At 36.2% G+C, this 18304-nt stretch overlaps 3 protein-coding genes across 4 annotated transcripts; 1 reads left to right on the forward strand and 2 right to left on the reverse strand.

Moving 5' to 3' along the window:
* The first annotated feature begins 1647 nt into the window (after window positions 1-1647).
* On the forward strand, window positions 1648-17742 carry LOC110187890 (uncharacterized). The gene is made up of 2 exons (XM_020957375.2): window positions 1648-2075; window positions 13157-17742. The coding sequence occupies exons 1-2, from the start codon at window positions 2015-2017 to the stop codon at window positions 13300-13302; spliced, it is 207 nt and encodes a 68-aa protein (XP_020813034.1). The 5' UTR covers window positions 1648-2014; the 3' UTR covers window positions 13303-17742.
* On the reverse strand, window positions 3820-6288 carry LOC110187888 (protein I'm not dead yet 2). Its single transcript, XM_020957374.2, has 11 exons — window positions 6212-6288; window positions 6020-6149; window positions 5847-5963; window positions 5634-5782; window positions 5471-5585; window positions 5361-5416; window positions 5176-5301; window positions 4786-5118; window positions 4540-4721; window positions 4287-4480; window positions 3820-4172 (listed from the first exon to the last, which is right to left on the reverse strand). The coding sequence occupies exons 1-11, from the start codon at window positions 6217-6219 to the stop codon at window positions 3918-3920; spliced, it is 1665 nt and encodes a 554-aa protein (XP_020813033.2). The 5' UTR covers window positions 6220-6288; the 3' UTR covers window positions 3820-3917.
* Window positions 6335-9258, reverse strand: Indy-2 (I'm not dead yet 2). Of its 2 annotated transcripts, XM_020957372.2 has the most exons (14): window positions 9099-9258; window positions 8914-9031; window positions 8744-8860; window positions 8526-8674; window positions 8361-8475; window positions 8250-8305; window positions 8066-8191; window positions 7606-7941; window positions 7375-7469; window positions 7231-7317; window positions 6980-7173; window positions 6767-6904; window positions 6572-6706; window positions 6335-6504 (listed from the first exon to the last, which is right to left on the reverse strand). In XM_020957372.2, exons 1-14 carry the CDS (start codon window positions 9113-9115, stop codon window positions 6496-6498), a joined length of 1692 nt encoding a protein of 563 aa, XP_020813031.2. In that variant the 5' UTR covers window positions 9116-9258; the 3' UTR covers window positions 6335-6495. The 2 variants fall into 2 exon arrangements, with proteins under 2 accessions (XP_020813031.2, XP_020813032.2); XM_020957373.2 differs by lacking the exons at window positions 6335-6504; window positions 6572-6706; window positions 6767-6904; window positions 6980-7173; window positions 7231-7317 and having other exon boundaries at window positions 7375-7498.
* Window positions 17743-18304: the final 562 nt, after the last annotated feature.

The raw sequence follows: 18304 nt of genomic DNA on the forward strand, positions 1-18304 counted from the left end.
GAAAATTGCCCAACAGAAAAGTTAGACAGACAAAAGTTTGCTTCTGGATTGGCAGGAGTCTAATAGCTCAGCCCCAAATGGTTGGTTTCTAAGTGAGTGATGCGATATAGTACACAGATTAGCCAAGGCAGGACTCGAAGGACTCCCGGCTTAACTTTATCAGCTATTTAGACAAAACAACAAAAACTTGTCCTGATTGATGACGCTTTATGAGAGAAGTTGCGTGCGGAAGTGACAGTGTGTATCTGCCGATGGCGTTTCAGTAAATTAATTTACATTTTGTGATATTAATAGAGGAGCACTTTTATCTCATTTAATTATCTGTTGTTGGAATTAAATGTAATTGCAGAACAAATAACGTAATTACAGTGATATTACTCATTTAAATCTGAGTGGCGAAAACTGAACGCATTAAAAGCTTTATGCCAGTCTTCGTAATTACTATTTGGCCATTTGAATATTTACCAATGAAAGCTGATTTTATTAATTGATTACGTATTGTAATTAACAATTCAACACCAATTTCTTTTCCACTTTGTTTGCTAATTGTTTCACTCGAAAACTTATCGCTTAACAGCATCTTAAATAACACCTTAACTATCAGATCACACTTTTCGTAGTCGCACTTAGTCTTAACAGCTTTCCCAAAGTTTTAATTAAGTTAGAAAAACACTTTGCATCCGCAACAAAGCAAAACCAATTTACGCTGAGCTCAGATTTTCACAGAAAATTCATCGTTGGCAAGTTTTACTGTGCTCGTTTTACCAAGGCAAATAGCAAAGCTCATTTGGCCCAAACCGCCCCCTTGACCTGGTCCCCAAGCGCCTTAAATGGAGCAGACTAACTAGAGAAATGCATTAGGCATAACCGCACGGCCTCCACCTTTAACCTCCTGTCACCCGGCAGGAGGCAATGCAATTTCCAAATTGCTTTCTCTGAGCTGGGAAACAATTCGAGCCTTGGGTGTGTGTGTGTGTAAATGTGTATAAATTGGCCTGACTCCCTAATATCCCACATTTTTACCCACACACTCCCATTCACCTTTTGCTGCTAAAGCTCCTTACACTAATTACACAAATTGAACTCAATTTATTGTTGCCATGGGAGTAAAACTCAATGGCTGCTCCTGATGTTGCCCGAGGTGACACGCTCCAAGTGGCAGCAATTTGGTTAATATTAAATAAGTACATGCATATTAATTATATGCATAATTACACGAACAGACGCGGGTAGCCCTCCTGTTTGGGTGTTGGCTCTAATTAAAACAAGCTGACATTGCGTATACGTAACGTGACTAGCAGCTAAGCTAGCGTGTTCCCAGAATTCCATACTTTAGAAGGAATAAAAGGTTAATTAAGAACAAATATCATTTAATTAAGAACAAAATTAACAAAAAATTATGGTTAAATAAGCTTAAAGTCAATTAAATTACATTTATTGTAAATATTACGTATACGCAACGTTGACAGTACGTAAACAGAACATTTTTAAACTTGGTACATGGATCTTTAACTTACTATATTTGGGCTTTAATTAAAATATTCTATTTGACATGGGAGATTAAATAAAAGTTCTACGGATTTCAAGCTTGACTTATAATTATAGAAAACCAGAACACGTCTTATGACTTATTTCCGCTTCCTGCAGCTTGTGGATTTCCGTTTCCTCTGTGTTTGTGCGATTACTGATTTCTGCTTCATGCACAAGTTGATTATGCTTCTGACAGAGTCATTAACAATTTGCTGGTCTGGATTTACTCTGATTTTATTTGCATCTCCTTCATTTTTCTCCTCTTAGCTATTTTTCCGGCATCGAGAGCAGCAACAGCAGAAGCAGGAGCAGGAACTGTAGCATAACCAAAAGCCGATCAGGAGACCATTCAGCTTTGAGTGTTTTATGGACCCAGGAGTGACGGCAACAAGCAACTAGCAACGAGCCATAACAACATCGACATCAGCTTAGGGGCAAGCAGGAAGTATCAACACGAGCTGAGGAAACAAAGCAATCTATAAAGATGGCCGGCGGGGGCAGGACAGCCGGCAAATACGGTTATTCGGACAACAATTATTACAGTAGTGAGTACATAAAGATAATGCGAAACACTGATGAAGAAATCTAGAAAATAATGTAGTTATTTAATACAGCTTTAAGGTAATTTGAGTACATCACATTCAAATTAATATTTTGTGCTTAATAATTTATAAACTAGGTTATAAACGTTTTTTTTTAATATAAGCTGCCTCATTATATACGTATATTATTATTTCATTTATAACATGCTTAATCGTTCATTTAATTTAACTTTTAATTGTGAATTTCAAACTACAAATTAATTTTCCAAATAGAATTTCTTATTTATTATGGATATAGGCAAATAAGTAAATTTTTTATTAGGTTTATCGAATTTGGTTCTAGACCTATTGATTTTCATTGTTTTTTTTTATAGCGTAGAGCCTTAAAATATTTCCTTAATATTAAAGGTTTATAGAAAGATATATTTGTAATGGAAAAATAACTGCGAAGCCTTTATTTCAACGCAGATTTAGGTACCGGAAATCTCAAAATCCAAAGCGTGTTATTGATATTTGTTTATAAATAAATTATTACATTCATTCGCACCGGCGGGCACACTTTAGTTGAGCTCAAAATGATAAAAATGATATTTATTGAGATTATTACTGGTTCATGAATAAATGACAAGCCTCATTGTTATTTCATCCCTAACCACTGTACACATCCTTACAGATTTTTTGGTTTGGGTTGCTGGGTGGTTGGGTGGCTTCTCGGGTGGGCCATTGTCCGCTCTGTCGCCCATTTGGCGGGCTTAGGTTGCCAAAGTCTCTCCTCCTGCTTCCTGTAGGACTGGCGTCGTCCTGCCGTCCTTGCCTCGGGCGGAGTATGGGGGGGATGCTGGATACTGGATGCTGAATGTTCGGGATTGTTGATGAAGTCCTGCCGCATGCCTCACCGTAATCAGTGTTGAAAAGCGTGTTTTTATTGGTGTCCTGATTACGTATGTATGTTCCGCGCATTTTTGCTCCGCCTGTCTGAGTTTTTATTACATTTATTTCGTTGGCATTTCTTGTACCCAAGGCAGTTGCCTTGAATAAGTGTGCACGTGTGTTTCTACATTATTTGTTTATGCGTATGTCAGCTGGGGATTTGTGTGTGCGATTCCTGGGTCGGTACTTTGGTACTCAACATATCATTCACTTGGGAAAAGCATTATATTATTCAGTCGCACGAAGTAATAACGTTTGGCTTGATTTTCACTCCGGTGAATGATCTCAGGTACAGGAATTGGCTGAAGCGAAATGAGCGAAGGACTTCTTGCTGTGTTTGCATAAAGTTTTTGTTTTCCCTCTGTCCCAAAATGTCTGTTAAGTGAGTTCGAACGCCCTTATAAATAAAGACCGCCCGCAGGCTAGATTTCCTCCCTATATTCCTCCGAATAGGCTTTTCTTCTTTTGAGTGAATAAGTTTTCTACTTCTATTTATTATAGCCACAAATTGAGCATTATGAATTTATTGGTCATCAAACAAAAGTCTAAACTCCTTATGGTTATTTTATAGCCTAGAACTGACAAAAAAAAGAAACATTTTGTTAGGAACAATATAGATGATAATATTATTTGCAGTGATTTTCGTTTTATTTGGATTTCCTTGAAAATCAATCAAATTGCTTGACTGGACACCATTGTCCTTATTGAGGTTTTAAACTTGACAGGATTTTTAATGGGTGTTTTTTTAAATCCTTTTATCTGCAGTTAAGTTCCAATTGTGTGATACCTTTTAAACATTCAAATAAAACCCACCGAATAGTACACAGAATATTTAAATTACTTTATATTTCCATTTGACTACATACATATATACTACCTGAATATTATTATACACTTCTATATATATTTATTCGTTCAATGGGCCCATTTGGGAAAATTCTTGGTACCCGGATAAATAATTTTTGTCCAGACGCTTCCGGTGAATATCAAACACCAAAAGGACCAAAAGGTTGGCAAAATTCCAGCTAAAGCCATATATTTTGTCTTCATTCCCGAATAACCGGCTATGATTGCATTCGGTGGAGTGCTCACTGGCAGATGGAAGGCCAAACTGAGGGCCAAAGCTGACGGGAATGTCAATTTCAAGGGATGCACTTTGATGGCCAAGGCCTAAATAATTAAGATAAGGAATATTACTATCAAAAATAACAAAGAAGCGCTTGGACGGAAATATTACCTTCTCAAAATGATATATGATAATTTCAACACAAATAAAAAGCTTACCATTTCGAAAAAGATCGGTATGAGAATATTGCAAATGGCCACGTTAGAGGCAAAGGCTGTGCAGATCAAAGAGATCAAAACGCACATTCCCACTACCAGTACTTCGTTCATTTTTGAGGCAAAAGACAGCGAGTCTCCCAGCATTTTGGCCATTCCACTTACCCGGCTGCCCTCGGCCAAGGCAAATCCTCCACCTGTTTCAATCGTACTTTTCTTCTTGATATTTGTAAATACATCAGGAATGAACTCTTACCCAAAAGAAAGCAAAGACCGAAAGGCGTATTCTTGAGGCAATAGACCCAAGAGAGACAGGAATCCAACGTCTGCCCGGGAAAGGGAGCCTTGCCGCAGCAGTACTTGAAGAAGGTGTACTGAGTTGGTAGGGCGAAGAGCAAAAGCACTGAAAAAAATACCGGTGGTCCACTCTTAATTTTCCTGGCAATAAATGAAGAAAGGTACTTGATCCGCTCGCAGCTCAAAATGGCTGAGAAAAGCTCACTTTGCATTCAGGAAGTCACCCCAGCCCTTAATGAAGCCCGGATTTCGCGTGAATAGCAGGATAATCATCAATATGAACACTAAGGTCACCTGGATCTCGTGACAGGTCATGGGACCAAGTTCGGCTTTTCGCTCCTTTATCACAGCCTTGACGACATCCTTATTCTCGGCACCCCTCTTGATCTCCATTCCCACCTGGCTCTTCGGCCGAAACAGACCCATATGGGTGATTTGCAGTGAAATATAGGTTAAAAGGATGATCACGATCGCAAAGGGTGTGCCATAAGCCATGAATATCGGAAAGTCCAGTGTCTCAACAGAATGTGGGAACCGCCTGCGAGGGGACTTTGGTGAATTACCAAAACCATCGATAATCGGAATCCCAACTTACGTATCATACAATCCCTTAAAGGTAAGGTTTGTTCCTGTTCCTATCAAGGTCCCACAGCCTCCAATCGAAGAGGCATATGCGATTCCAAAATAAAAGGACATTGCAATGGTCGATGGGTGTGGAGAACTGTCGAAAAATTTGGATTAGATAAAAAAGATTCTTCTATGGATTTATTGGATACTTACCTTCCTTCCTCCATTGGCTCTTCTTCCTGGGCTTTATAAATGGTAAACACATTTTGCTGAAAATATAAAAATAAATTGAATAACGGGCATCATTATAAGTAATTGCTTACCGCTTCCATTTCGAGAAGCACTGCTTTAACTATAGGACACATCATGGCCGTAGCCGCCGAATTCGAGATCCACATAGATATAAAGCAAGTCACTATGACCAAGCCAAAGTGAAGACTGTAAAAGGGATCTTAGTTCTAAGCTAAAGAGAAGACTAAGACTTACCGCCTTGGACTACAGCCCACTATTAGAATAGTCACCAGAGCGATTCTTTGATTAAGATTGCTGTATTCGATGGCCAAAGCGATCAGTAGGCCACCCAGAAACATAACCACAGTGTCACTGAAGTAAAAGGGGCAAACGGTCTCCGAGGGCTTTACAAATCGTACAAATAAACCTAGATAATATAAGCCTGTGCACATCTATAAACATGCATACCAAAATACCAAATATTGGCAGAAAAACCACCGGAAACAGAGCAGTAACATAAAGGGGTATAGCCTCGGTGATCCAATACAGTGCCATAACCATCACAAGGAACATGCACTTGTAGGCCTGCAAGATTGTAGTAAACCCTTAAAGGCTGACTTTAAAAAAATAATAATTCTTACCGGATTGTTCTCATGATATCCATATATTAGTACAGGCAACAGAAAAAGAGGTATGAGAATGGTCGCCTTACCCCTCCAATGGAAACTACAGCATCGCTTAATCGCCTGGCCCCCTCCAATTTTGTTTTCCCTACAATTGAAATTCGAATAATCAAATTTGTTATTCCTTTGTATTTTTTATTGCAAACTTACTCTTCCATTTTGTTTGACTTTTATGAATATATGATGTGAATAAATGAATATGCATAGCTCACTTGTCGTTATTAAAATATAAGGGGGTCGAAGGAAAACAAATATTTACCAAAATCAACGATATATGGAAAACAAAAAGTGTTACATTTATTCAATTTCTTTTCGTCACTTGTCACACGACACTTCAGTTTTCAAAATAAATATTTAATGATTTGGTGGTCATATAATAACTCCCCTTAGTCAGCAGGACTCCAAGATAACATCAGAGTGAGCCACAACAAATCTCAGCCCGACTTTAAGAAATGTAAAAAATTTAATGTATATATATTACCATAATTGCAAATTATTTTTAAAACTCACATTACTCGTATTATATGATGCATCAGCCCATGCTGGATATTCCGTGAGGTCCTTAAAGATTAACTTCCCATATGTGTTTGAGTTAAGTATGATTATAGCATATCCAATAATGCTGGGCACTATACCCGACAAGGCCTTAAAAGAAGCATTTCAGTTAAATCGAATCGATTAAGTATCCAGAAACGATCCACTCACCAGATACTTGGTCTTGATATTTGCATATTGAGTAACCATGGCATTGGGGGGTGTGCTCACTGGCAAAAAGTAACACATACTGATGGCCACGGTACAGGGCAGTGTGAGGTATAAAGGATGGATTCTTACCACGATAGCCTGTGGGCAGAGCCAGGAAATGTAGTTATTTGAAAAAGATTACAAATATTCGTTAACTCTCTTTTTATATCTCACCATTTCACATAAGATCGGTACTAAAATGTTCGCAACGACCACATTCGAGTTAACAGCGGAGAACGACATGGCTAAAACTATCATGATCATCTGTATTGCAAACGCCGGCAGTGGGCTAAAAACTTTCAACGACTCGGCTACCATTTTATTCACCCCAGACTTCTGACTTGCCTCAGCCAATGCGAATCCTCCACCTGAAAAAAGGAGTACATTTTAGAACTATCCTGAGAAAAGTGGCTAAATAAACATACCCAATAAAAAGCAGAGACCCCAAGGTACATTTTCATGTACGAATCGCCAAGCAAGTAAGGAATCTAACCGCTGGGCTGGAAATGGTGCTAAAAGTAGAGAGATCTAGAACCCTCTAGACTTGCTAAAGATATTGAAATATTTACCTTTGCCACAACAGTACTTAAAGAACACATATTGAGTGGGTAAGGCGAAAAGCAGCAGTATAATTAAAATTACTGCTGCGGAGCCTCTCACTTGCCTAAAGTAAAATACAAGTAATTACTTTGACTACTCGAAAAGATATTAAAAAGTAGGTGAAAATCCATTTGATGGATACCAAACCATATTTTCATCGATAAATAAATTAAATAATTCGAAACTCATTTAAAACTCACTTTGCATTGACTAACGTATCCCAACCTTGAAAGAACCCGGGCCTGCGGGTAATGAGAAGAACGATCATCACAACGAATATAATGGCTACCTGGATCTCGTGACAGGACATGGGTCCCAAAGCTACATGACGCTGCCGCATGACCTCTTCCACTAATTTCCTGTTCTCATTGGCTTTCTTTACGGCCTGTCCCGTTTTGCTATTGGGTCGAAACAGACCCATATGTGTGATCAGAAAGCTAAAGTAGACAAGTACAGCATTTACGATGCACACTAAGGGAAGCGAGTATAGCATAAAGTTGGTAAATGTGATCTCGACGTCGGCTTGGGGAAAGCGCCTGTGGAAAAATGGTATACAGAAGACCATTAATTATGATAATTTACTGGAAGTAAGAAGTAAAATGAACCAAATAATACAAATTTCTAACATCAACAGAGGAATTCAAGCAATTCATTTCTTACTGATTGTAAATGCCTCGAAAGACAAGATTCGTGCCAGTGCCAATCAGAGTTCCAACACCCCCAATCGCCGAACAATAGGCTACACCTATATAGAAGATCATTGCCAAGCTGCTTAGATGTGGACCCCTATAAAAGATCAAAGGCAATATAACTGGTTCATCGCATTATAATTCTTTCTACTCACTCGCCCTCCGGCATTGGTTCTTCCTCCTGTGTCATATAAACCGGAAATACATCATTCTGCAAGGAAAACAAAAATCAAGCATAAAAAAATAGTTCAGATTTATTAACTTACCACGTCCATTTCATTCATTACGGCCTTGACTATGGGACACATCATGGCCGTGCCTGCCGAGTTTGAAATCCACAGGCCTGCAAAAACAGTGACTAGCAAAATACCCGCCAGCAAGCTGAAATGCATTATGATTATATGTTTATAGTAATTATATTATATTATTACCGCCTCGGACTTCCGCCTACAATTCGAATTACTCGCAGGGCGATGCGACTATGAAGGTTACAATACTCGATTGCCAGGGCCACAATTAGACCACCTAGAAACATGACAACTGTGTCGGAGAAGTACTTGGCGCACACCACTTCAGGGGGCTAGAAAGCATCATATACAAAAAAGTCAATGAAATGTGTTTAAATGAAATCAAAATGCAGCACACTTACAACAAGACCAAACATGGGGAGGTATGGAACAGGTAGCAATGAAGTAACATAGATGGGAATGGCCTCAGTGATCCACAGGAGAGCCATGGTAGCAATCAGGTACAAGCATTTGAGCTCCTACGAAGCATACGATTAAGAATACTATATCAACATTAATGTCCTGTACTTACACTCCTGTCGTCCCGAATTCCCAGCACAAGGATCGGAGATGTAACGATCGGTATGATCACGGTTAGCTTTCCCTTCCAGTGGAACTTGCAACATTCGCGGGCGGCAAACCTCTTGGGCCTACAACAGGGAAAGATGAATTATTAATGCTGATCTGAAACCTATATCCGGAGGTTTTGTAACAAACGGCTTGGATTCTTCCATATTGAGTCCACTGGAAGATATGGCCTAAGTTTTTGTGTTAAAATTGAATTGATAGGTACCAGGAATTCGTCATAAATATAAAAAATAAACAAAATTTTGAGTTTTGGCGCAGCAGGCACTATGTTATGAAAGAAACACATATATCTATATCCATGCTAGATTTCAATTTAATGTTGGTCTTTGATGTCGCTTAATTGATAATTTCCTGTGCCATCAAGACTCATAATAATGGGAGGTCAAATTGAAATTTGAGAAAAGAACACTCAGAGAAATTTATTTTATTATTTCTCTCCGCTTATTTATTCTTATATCAAACTTACCATCACACACATAAGATTTAGATTTATTGACCAAACTTGTGGTCCTTTCTCATTGTGTACCATAAAAGTATAAAAAGGAAATACATTCTAGCTGGAGAAAGCGAGGAGTCTTGCTCCAATCTGGCTCAAATTAAATTCCTCAATGTTGGCCAAATCCTTGTGGCCACAAAACATTTCCAAAGATGTCAGACACAGGACAACGCACACTCCCGTACACTTTTGGCAGCGGATATTACATAACAATGTCTGAGAGTAAGGGACCATTGTTCTATCCTTGGTGTTCTTTTCGGGTTCGGCTATTCACATAATCTGTCAAATGACTTTATTGACTGTATATTCGGTAGAGAAGAAAACAATAAATGAAATTTAATATATATCTATCTGCAAACGGGACATGTGTCCTTGGCTGGCATCCCCGAAAAAATGTGTTGGGCTCATCCACTCGTGAACCTTAATAATTTACGCTCAGTTTAGCTCGGTCTATGCCCATGGGCTCCAAGAGTTCCCATTTCGGATTTCAATTTGTGACACAGGCGTTCGTTTCTTGCATTCGTTTTTGCATATTTCACGCTTTCATAATTTACGTTTTGACAGTCTGAACTTTATCAGGCATCCTGGGATAGGCATCTCTATAAATTATTATTTCATGCTCAGCATTTCCGACCAGAAATTTCACATCCGCTCGGCCATTCGCCCACAAATAACGGCAAAGTTTTATTGCGCTTTTGATGTTTTAAGCAATTTGTGATCATGAACGAAAATGTATGATTTACATTTTATATATATACAGAAAAAGGCAAACAGTTTCCCAAGAAGCTCGGGCTACAAAACTTTGACCGCATTGAAAACTTTTCTGCAAATACTCTACCATGCTAATGTTCGCTCTCTTTAAAGGTCTATTATGGCATATCCCATTTCCTCTTTTCTTTTACACTTGTTTACTTAAAGTTTGTACTTTTCCGAATTAAAGTCATTAAACTTCATTTATTCCCAGGAAGTGGTTATTTTATACTCTTAAAGCTTGTATTATACAATTCGTTAGTGATTGCAACATAGGACTACTAAAGTATATATATTGATAAAGTATCTAAAATCGAATCGTTCTAACCATATACATATGTAGATTTTGTTGATTTTTCATTTAAAAATAATATAAATGATCAAAAGTGTTTGGTGTTTTTTTATGAAGGGAAACTCTATAAATAAAAAATAAGAAATTTTCAACCATGTATGGGTGAAAAATGACATTTATTGTGATTTAACGCTTATAAATTTATTAAATTTCTATTTAAATCCATGTTTTTTGCAAAAATTTCATATATAACTTATGTAAGATGTTATTTACAAAGCTTAAATTAATAAATAAGTTAAAGAAGCTTCGACTTCCCTGATATAGTTATTTTCCTTTTTATATATTTTTCAACTTTGAATATGAATGAAATATGGACGTCTTTTACGTTTTTGTTGCATATCAGTAAGTTCCTTATAATTCTCATTAATTCCTTCCTCTTAAAGAAGAAAAGTAGAAAAGTATAACAAGTTAAAATGAGAGTAATTATTTATTAATTGACTTTTGCTAAGAGTTAGACTGTAAACTGTACAACAAATAAACAGTTTACTATAACAATTCTTTTATATTCCTAATTTAGTAAATTTGTATTATACCAATATTAATCATTACTCTAAACCTAACTAAGTTTATTTATGTAAATCAAAATCTATCTACATTAATATGTTCTATAGGTCTAAAAGTGTAAATTTGAAGAAGATATTTAACACTTAATTTCCTGCATTCGTTTCGAGTTTAATGGCCTGTACAGCAGGTGGAAACCAATCGAAATGATTGCCTATTTATCTGGGCCCAGTGACCATGAACCATGAGGAACACTCAACGCCTCGAAGCCGGCAATCAAACACATTAAACGTACAAACACACTCATGCTAAACATTATATGCTACTATATATACAATATATGTGTACATATGATATAGAAAGGCAGATTTATGGGGAAACATCACTTGGGGCCATGGGCCATTTGGCTTTGAGCCCTGATAATGCGAACCTTCTAATTAACAAATCTGCGGCGGCGGCGTCGCTTTGGCTGCCTGTAAACAAGATTTTAATTCGTTTGATGTGTGTCGAGCATTAAATGTCGAGGGAATACTCCATCGATTATGTGTTAAATTACCCATACAGCAAACATCTGGCCTAAATGGGCACGAACAATGAGAGCCTATTTGCCAAAAGTCAGGAGAGTGGAAATGGATTTGGTTACGCCAAATTGAATTTCTGCCGACCACGATTTGTATAAATGTTTTAAATTAGTGCAAAGCCTGTTTATACATAATTACAGTTTATGTTATGTGCCTCTATACCTAATGAACATATTGCTACATTTATGCATAAATGCAATAGAATTCTTTGAAAATATCATTTGATTCAGTAAGTCAAACGCAAAATTTTGGCGAACTTAAATTCAATTTGTAAATTCGTCAATTATACATTATTTTTAATATTATATGAACTTCTTGTTTCCTTTGATATCATTTTTATTCTTTAAAAATTTATATATAGAAAAATATAGAGAGAAAGAAAAAGAGAGAGAAAGAGAAAGAGATATATACTAGGAGAGAGATATATATATAGAAAGATAGATCAAAATAAAGAGCAAGAGATATAGAAAGAGACAGAGAAGGAGAAAGTTATTCACTGCAATTACAAGGAAGTAACGCGTACTTTATTTACGTTAAATGATACAAATTAAATTTTTTTTTGTTTTTTCATTTACCAATTTCCTATACATTTAAAACCAAAAATTCAATACTATACAAATTGGCTTTATCTTATTACAAATTTTCCGATTGCTTCTATGGAAGATATAAAAGGTAGTCTTCGATTTCGACTCATTCCGACTTATATGCTATACATATGATATAGATCAGTTTCATTTAGATAATTTCAGATTTTCAACTCTCATGACTCCTTCACTGTGTTTCAAATAACTGACTAAAATTATTATACCGTGCAAGGATATCAAATAATAAGTTCTTGTAAAAATATGCAATTTTATTGAATTGTTTATGCTTAATATTTGTATAGAAATGTTAATCCTTTTAGATTTGACTTCCTGACAAGTTGACAAATAACTAAACCTATAGATTATTTAAATATAAAGCCCATAAATCAAATTTACCTACCAATATGTGTACAATTGTGTGCATAATGTGGCCGCCACATAAATTTTATTTCGTTGATAATTGCATTAATAATACAAATATGTGTATGGAGATAATAAAATATTGAAACAGCTGGTGTTGTACAAAAGCGAATTGCAAATCCAATTTTCATTTTATTTTTTTGTTTATTGCGTATATCTTTTATGTCTTTTTCTCACCCGCTGCGTTGCGTGGGTTGTCATCCAGATTGCTTCTGGCATATGGCCATCGTTTATTTTTACAACAATGCATTTGTCATGGTCCAGCTTCATTTTGGTTTTGCTATTTTTTATGCCTTTTTTTGTATTGTTTGAATATGCATGGATGGAGTCCTGGAAAACCGAAATGTTGATTGGCAACAGCAGGGAGCCCACAGGCAAAAACTTTTGCATGCAACCCACTCACAACTTCCACCAACTTTCCACCTGGCAAGAATAATTGCCTGTAATTTGTCACGTCGGCCTCTAAATCTTGTTTGTGCTTGTTTTTCCGCCTCTCCTTGCAGGTCACTCGTACAAGAGCATCAACGATGAGATTATCCTGGTCAGCATCATCATGGGGATTACCATACTGGTTCTTATTACCATCGCCCTGTGCTACATTGCGTATGAGAAATGCCAGAAGAAGCGGGAATATTACATCAACGCCTAAGGGTTTTCCGGACCGTATCCGTTCTTTTATTCCGTTATTTCGCGTTCTTTGTTTCCCATCTGCAGCGGTGGTCCTCTGCAAGGCTAAATGTCAACACGGTCTGCGACAATGTTGACGTTGACGATTTAGTTGGCCAACAAAAATAGCCCGGAGTGGCTGCATCCGCCCCACACACCCCACATACACATCCGACGCACATACAAGGGCACGTACACAAATCGGAAGGCAGAGGAGGAATTGGTGCTGTTTAAACGATTCTCCATTTTTCTGTTGCTCCAAGATGCTGCTGCCCTTGCAGCAGTTTCTCAAGTGACAGCGGAAGCATGGGTTTATCGCCGGGCAGCTGTGCACAGTGGGCGACTTCCGCCACTTGACATTTGACCAGCCAATTAGCCGTTCTCCATTTTGTAATTTTTGTTACTCGTTATCGCAAATAGTTTGGCAAGAAATGGCTTTAAACGCAAAAAGCACAATGAGCTTCTCTTTAAACTCTTCTCATTATCTAGCTAGCCAGTCAGCAAGAGAATAGAAGTTCTTGGTAGCTCCCCACATAAATTCCACGATTTTATGCCACACCAAGGCATTTCAATTTAAAATGCAATTCAGTCGAGTTCCACCATTCAGCACAACCTTTTGTTTGTCAAAGCCAACGAGGAAAAATAATACAACAAACAAAAAAAGTTCACCCAAAACCTCACGCCATGGAATAATGGCAACGAAAGAAATATATGCGATTCTTTTGCAAGTGCGCTGTGTCGATATTGTTGCCTCCCAATACCGCAAGCAACGTGCATATGTACACCGAGAAAAATATGGAGAACTGATGAAAAATATTAAATATTTAAAGAAATACGTACTAATAAGGAATGATATAAAGTTATAGATGATACATTCCGTTTACAGTTTAAATTAAATAAACCTATTGATAATTATATTTTAAAATTTACAAGAAATTTTGGTTCTCTAAATTATTATAGTTTACTTTTTTCAGTTTAACAAATTTAAAATTTAAAGTTACTTCCTTAAAAAGTAAAGCTTCTTTTTTTAAAGCTTTTATTCTAAATGCTTTAAGGATTTTTATAATACACTTGGCCCTCGCTTAACACGAACTCTTTTAGCACTAACTCGGTCTTACACGGTTGCAAATTTGCACCCATTCCCCCTTTAACACGCTAAAAACCTCGTTCTTACACGATTGCAAAATATCGATATGTATTTTTTTACTGCGTTTATCAAAACAAACAAACAATTCGAAATCAGATGACAGCAGCTCTGAAGAGACCGTTCCTAGTTTAACAATAGAAAAACTCCAAGAAGGATTCGCATATGCTAGCAACTTAGAATCGTGCTTTATAAATGCAGATCCGGTCATCGAACGACGACTTAAGTTTAAGAACGATTTGGAAAAAATACTTATGCCTTATAAGGAGTGCTATAAAGAAGCTTTAAAGGTTACAAAACAGTCGAAAATAACAGTTTTTTTTTATAAAGAGCCATTAAAAAAGAAAACATGCTAAAATAAACTGGCTTAAACAATGAATGATATTAATAGAATGAAATGATCTCCTTTGTTTTTACCATTTTTAAGTTTAATTATTATTATTAATTAATTATTAATTACATGAAGCCACTTTTTTAGTTAAATATTAACTTTTAAGTTGTAAAATAAAACTTTAATAAAAACCGACCAAATTTGAACAATCAAAAATTTTAATTGCTGCCAGTTTTGAATTTTGAGAACGTAACCCCTTATTGTGTACTGAATCCATGTTTCGCTTAACACGATTTCACTTAACACGACATTTTCTAGGAACGTAACCCCCGTGTTAAGCGAGGGCCAAGTGTATAGATTTCCAGTTAAATACGGCAACGTATTTGATTTAATTTTGATACAATTTTTTAAATAATAATTTTGCTGGCAACAATTCTTCGCTGAATTTGTACTTAGGGAGTTTAGGAACAATAACTGATAGTCACAAGTGAATTCATTGAATTGATTCATACGGTATTTCTTTACATTCCTGAACCAATTTTAAAGAGAAGATTAATTATTTATTATTTTTAATATTTTGAAAATTAAGTTTTTAAAAATGCATGTTTTTTCAAGTGTACATACATATATGCCAATTTCGAATATTGACAGCGCGGGAGCATTTAACCAACGGATGGACAGGGACAGAGGGAGAGACGTACCCAGCCAGAGAGTGACTTTTCTTATATCCTTTCCCATTTCCTTTTTTTTTTTTGTCCTTTTTGTCTGTTCGGTTTCCTCTCATTTTTATTTTTCGTACTGGGTTCAAGAACATGGCTCGAGGCTGTAATAATAAAACAGTAACGGAAACTCGGTGCAGTGCACGCAGACAAAGAATAAAGGAACAATAAAAGAAGCAATCGCACAGCGATTCCATGGCAGCAAAGGGATTCGGAACCGGAGATAAAGGCCAGAAAGAGTTCGCATTAAATTAGACCAAAATGGACCACATTTAGAGGTCCTTTTGGACAAGAGGAAAAGAAGCTGTGAGCGCATAAATTAAAGCTCTTCTCTTTGGCCGGATGGCCTAAAATATCCTATCAATATATAAACATATATTCCGGCTCACATCGACCTCACCCGGAGACCAAAAAACAAACACACATCCGCCTTTTGCGAATGTGTCGAGAACTCAATGTTAATCAGCTTAGACAACCTCCGTCATCGGCTTGCAAGGCTTTTTTCGGTTGTTGTTTTTCCTCATTTCTTTTTTTAGGCCCATCAAGAGGCCTAAGAGCAAACAAATAACTCGATTTTTCGAGGGGGATGTGGGTTTTATCCCCTGAAAATGCTTTTAAAAATTAAACAACTGATAAATGACAAAGTTCGTTGGACCAGAAATTATCGTTTGACAAATTGGCAGGCCACGATGATGAGACCTCATCAATTGCCAGGCAACCAACCACGTGGAGACCATTAGATCCTCCAGCTAAGAGGGGGTCCTTACGAAGAGCCAGGCGAATTACTTATGAGTAAATGGGTCTATTGACATGGAGATTTAACTCTTGCGGGATTTTATTTGTCAAGAATGTATGCTTCAGTTAAAATACTCTCTGTGAGTAGTGAGTTCAGCGAATAAAATTAATCATATGAGGTTAGAGATGGAGGCTCTTTGTTTGACTTGAGATTATTTGCAGGCGCTTACCATTGATTTCACGATAAATTTATGCTCTTATTTTATTTTCCCAAAAGCTTTAGGACTTTACGGTATTATTTTTATTACTATATTGAAACACACATATATATTTCAATTTTTTTGAGTTATTATGAACAGTTTTAGGCTTATCCTTATTAAATTTGTAAAATTCCAGAGTGTATTACTAAAGATATGTGGATATGTTATATTGTACTAAAACAAATCGCATTCATTCCCGAATAATCATTAGTTTAAACCTTAAAAGAAATATGGTAAAAACTTTAACCACCAGCCGAACACAAAAGTTAACTTTGACACTCAACCACCGAAACGTATTTTAATAGTGCATCGTCAACAATAGCCATGGAAAACTTTACTAATTATCCGTTAAGCAAGAAAAATCCTAACATAAAAACGCAGAGCAACAACAATAAATTTAACGACGACCATAACACCAAAAAAGAAAAAGATTGAAAGAACACGAGAGCAAAAATTTTAGCACTTATCCTGAGTCAGGAAAATCTGTATGTTTTGGGGCAAGAGAGTTTCCCACTCGAAATGCAAGATTATCCTTTGAGGGAAACTCACTGAAGCTGCGTGTGAAAAGAATGACTCGGAGCTTTTGAAGCGAAACTCAGTTACCCAAACACACAGTTCCCATGGCACACGTAGTAAACTTTACGTCCATTTTTATAGTTTTTTTTTTATTTTTTAGTACGGACGGCTGTCGCACTAATTGCCACATGACTTGGCCAAAGATGAGGATAATGGCTCCGGGACAGGACAAAATTAATGAGATTACTTTACTGTCGCTGGAAGGGAGGACGGACGTATTGTGTATTGTATATGCATTTAATCAATTGCACTTCAAGCGTAGAATATAGATATCTATGTAACCCAGATAGATGTGACCACTTATACCTAGTAAACTCTATTGAATTTGCAGCTAATTCGAAGGCAGTGCACTCTTTTTTGTCATGAAAAGAGGGACCAAACGTACAACAATGAAACAAAGAATTCAATGCGAAAAGCGTGTACTTTATTTTAACTAAAACTTATTGTTAAATCTAACTAAGGGAGATCTATAAATGTTGATAGTAGTGTGAAAATTGTTATAAAACTATATTCGATATATACTTTATGTACATCAATCCAAAAAAGAGACGTTTATGCATGTTATTGACTTCGAACTGAGGTTTTGTTTCACAATGTCAAATATATAGTAAAATTAATAAATGAATAAATAAAAAAATATATTCAAATATTAAGAAAATAATCTCTTAATCGCCCAGGAAAACTTAAAAGTTATAGTATCAGATTGGATTATAATAAGACAATCAATTACTTTGTCTAACGTGCCAGTGACCACTCTATTTCAGGTATGTAACTAAATATTATACATTTTTCCATATTATAAAAGTGTTCAATGCAGAACAATGTTGCAAATAAATTTATACTTTAATTGTGTTCTTCGCCTATAAATTTCATGTTTAATTAAATTAGGTCGATTAATTTAAAATACTGAAAACGCCTTGAACATTATAATTTCATTAAAAATTCTAAAATACTTATTTTCCGTTAATTCATGGATAGAATATAAAATATTTTTAAATTTGAAATATTACTCTTTCTATAAATAGTGAGGTTTTTTTGTCTATAGTATTTATAGTAATTCAAATAAATTCAATTAATTATTAATTTTCTAGGACCCGAAAATTTTTTAAACTTAATCATTTCATTCGTACTTATTAAATATTTAAAATTTTCTATTATTTCTTTTGTTAATGTTTTGTCGCGAAAGCTTTGCCTTTTTACACCTTTATATACAACTTGTT

The sequence above is a fragment of the Drosophila serrata genome, unplaced genomic scaffold (genome assembly GCF_035046125.1).
Source record: "Drosophila serrata isolate PLE 108 unplaced genomic scaffold, ASM3504612v1 contig_241, whole genome shotgun sequence".
Lineage (NCBI taxonomy): Eukaryota > Metazoa > Arthropoda > Insecta > Diptera > Drosophilidae > Drosophila > Drosophila serrata.

Bases quoted from the DNA above. Each gene is read 5' to 3' on its own strand.
- LOC110187890 (XM_020957375.2), top strand. From the start codon at position 2,015: ATGGCCGGCGGGGGCAGGACAGCCGGCAAATACGGTTATTCGGACAAC. The intron at 2,076-13,156 runs GTGAGTACATAA...CTCTCCTTGCAG, and splicing joins GGACAACAATTATTACAGTA to GTCACTCGTACAAGAGCATC.
- Indy-2 (XM_020957372.2), bottom strand. The intron at 8,675-8,743 runs GTAAGTGTGCTG...GATGCTTTCTAG, and splicing joins TCCCCATGTTTGGTCTTGTT to CCCCCTGAAGTGGTGTGCGC. The intron at 8,306-8,360 runs GTAAGTTAATAA...TTTTCCTTGCAG, and splicing joins TAATGAATGAAATGGACGTG to AATGATGTATTTCCGGTTTA.
- LOC110187888 (XM_020957374.2), bottom strand. The intron at 5,417-5,470 runs GTAAGCAATTAC...TTATATTTTCAG, and splicing joins TGCTTCTCGAAATGGAAGCG to CAAAATGTGTTTACCATTTA. The intron at 4,481-4,539 runs GTAAGAGTTCAT...CGATTGAAACAG, and splicing joins CGGTCTTTGCTTTCTTTTGG to GTGGAGGATTTGCCTTGGCC.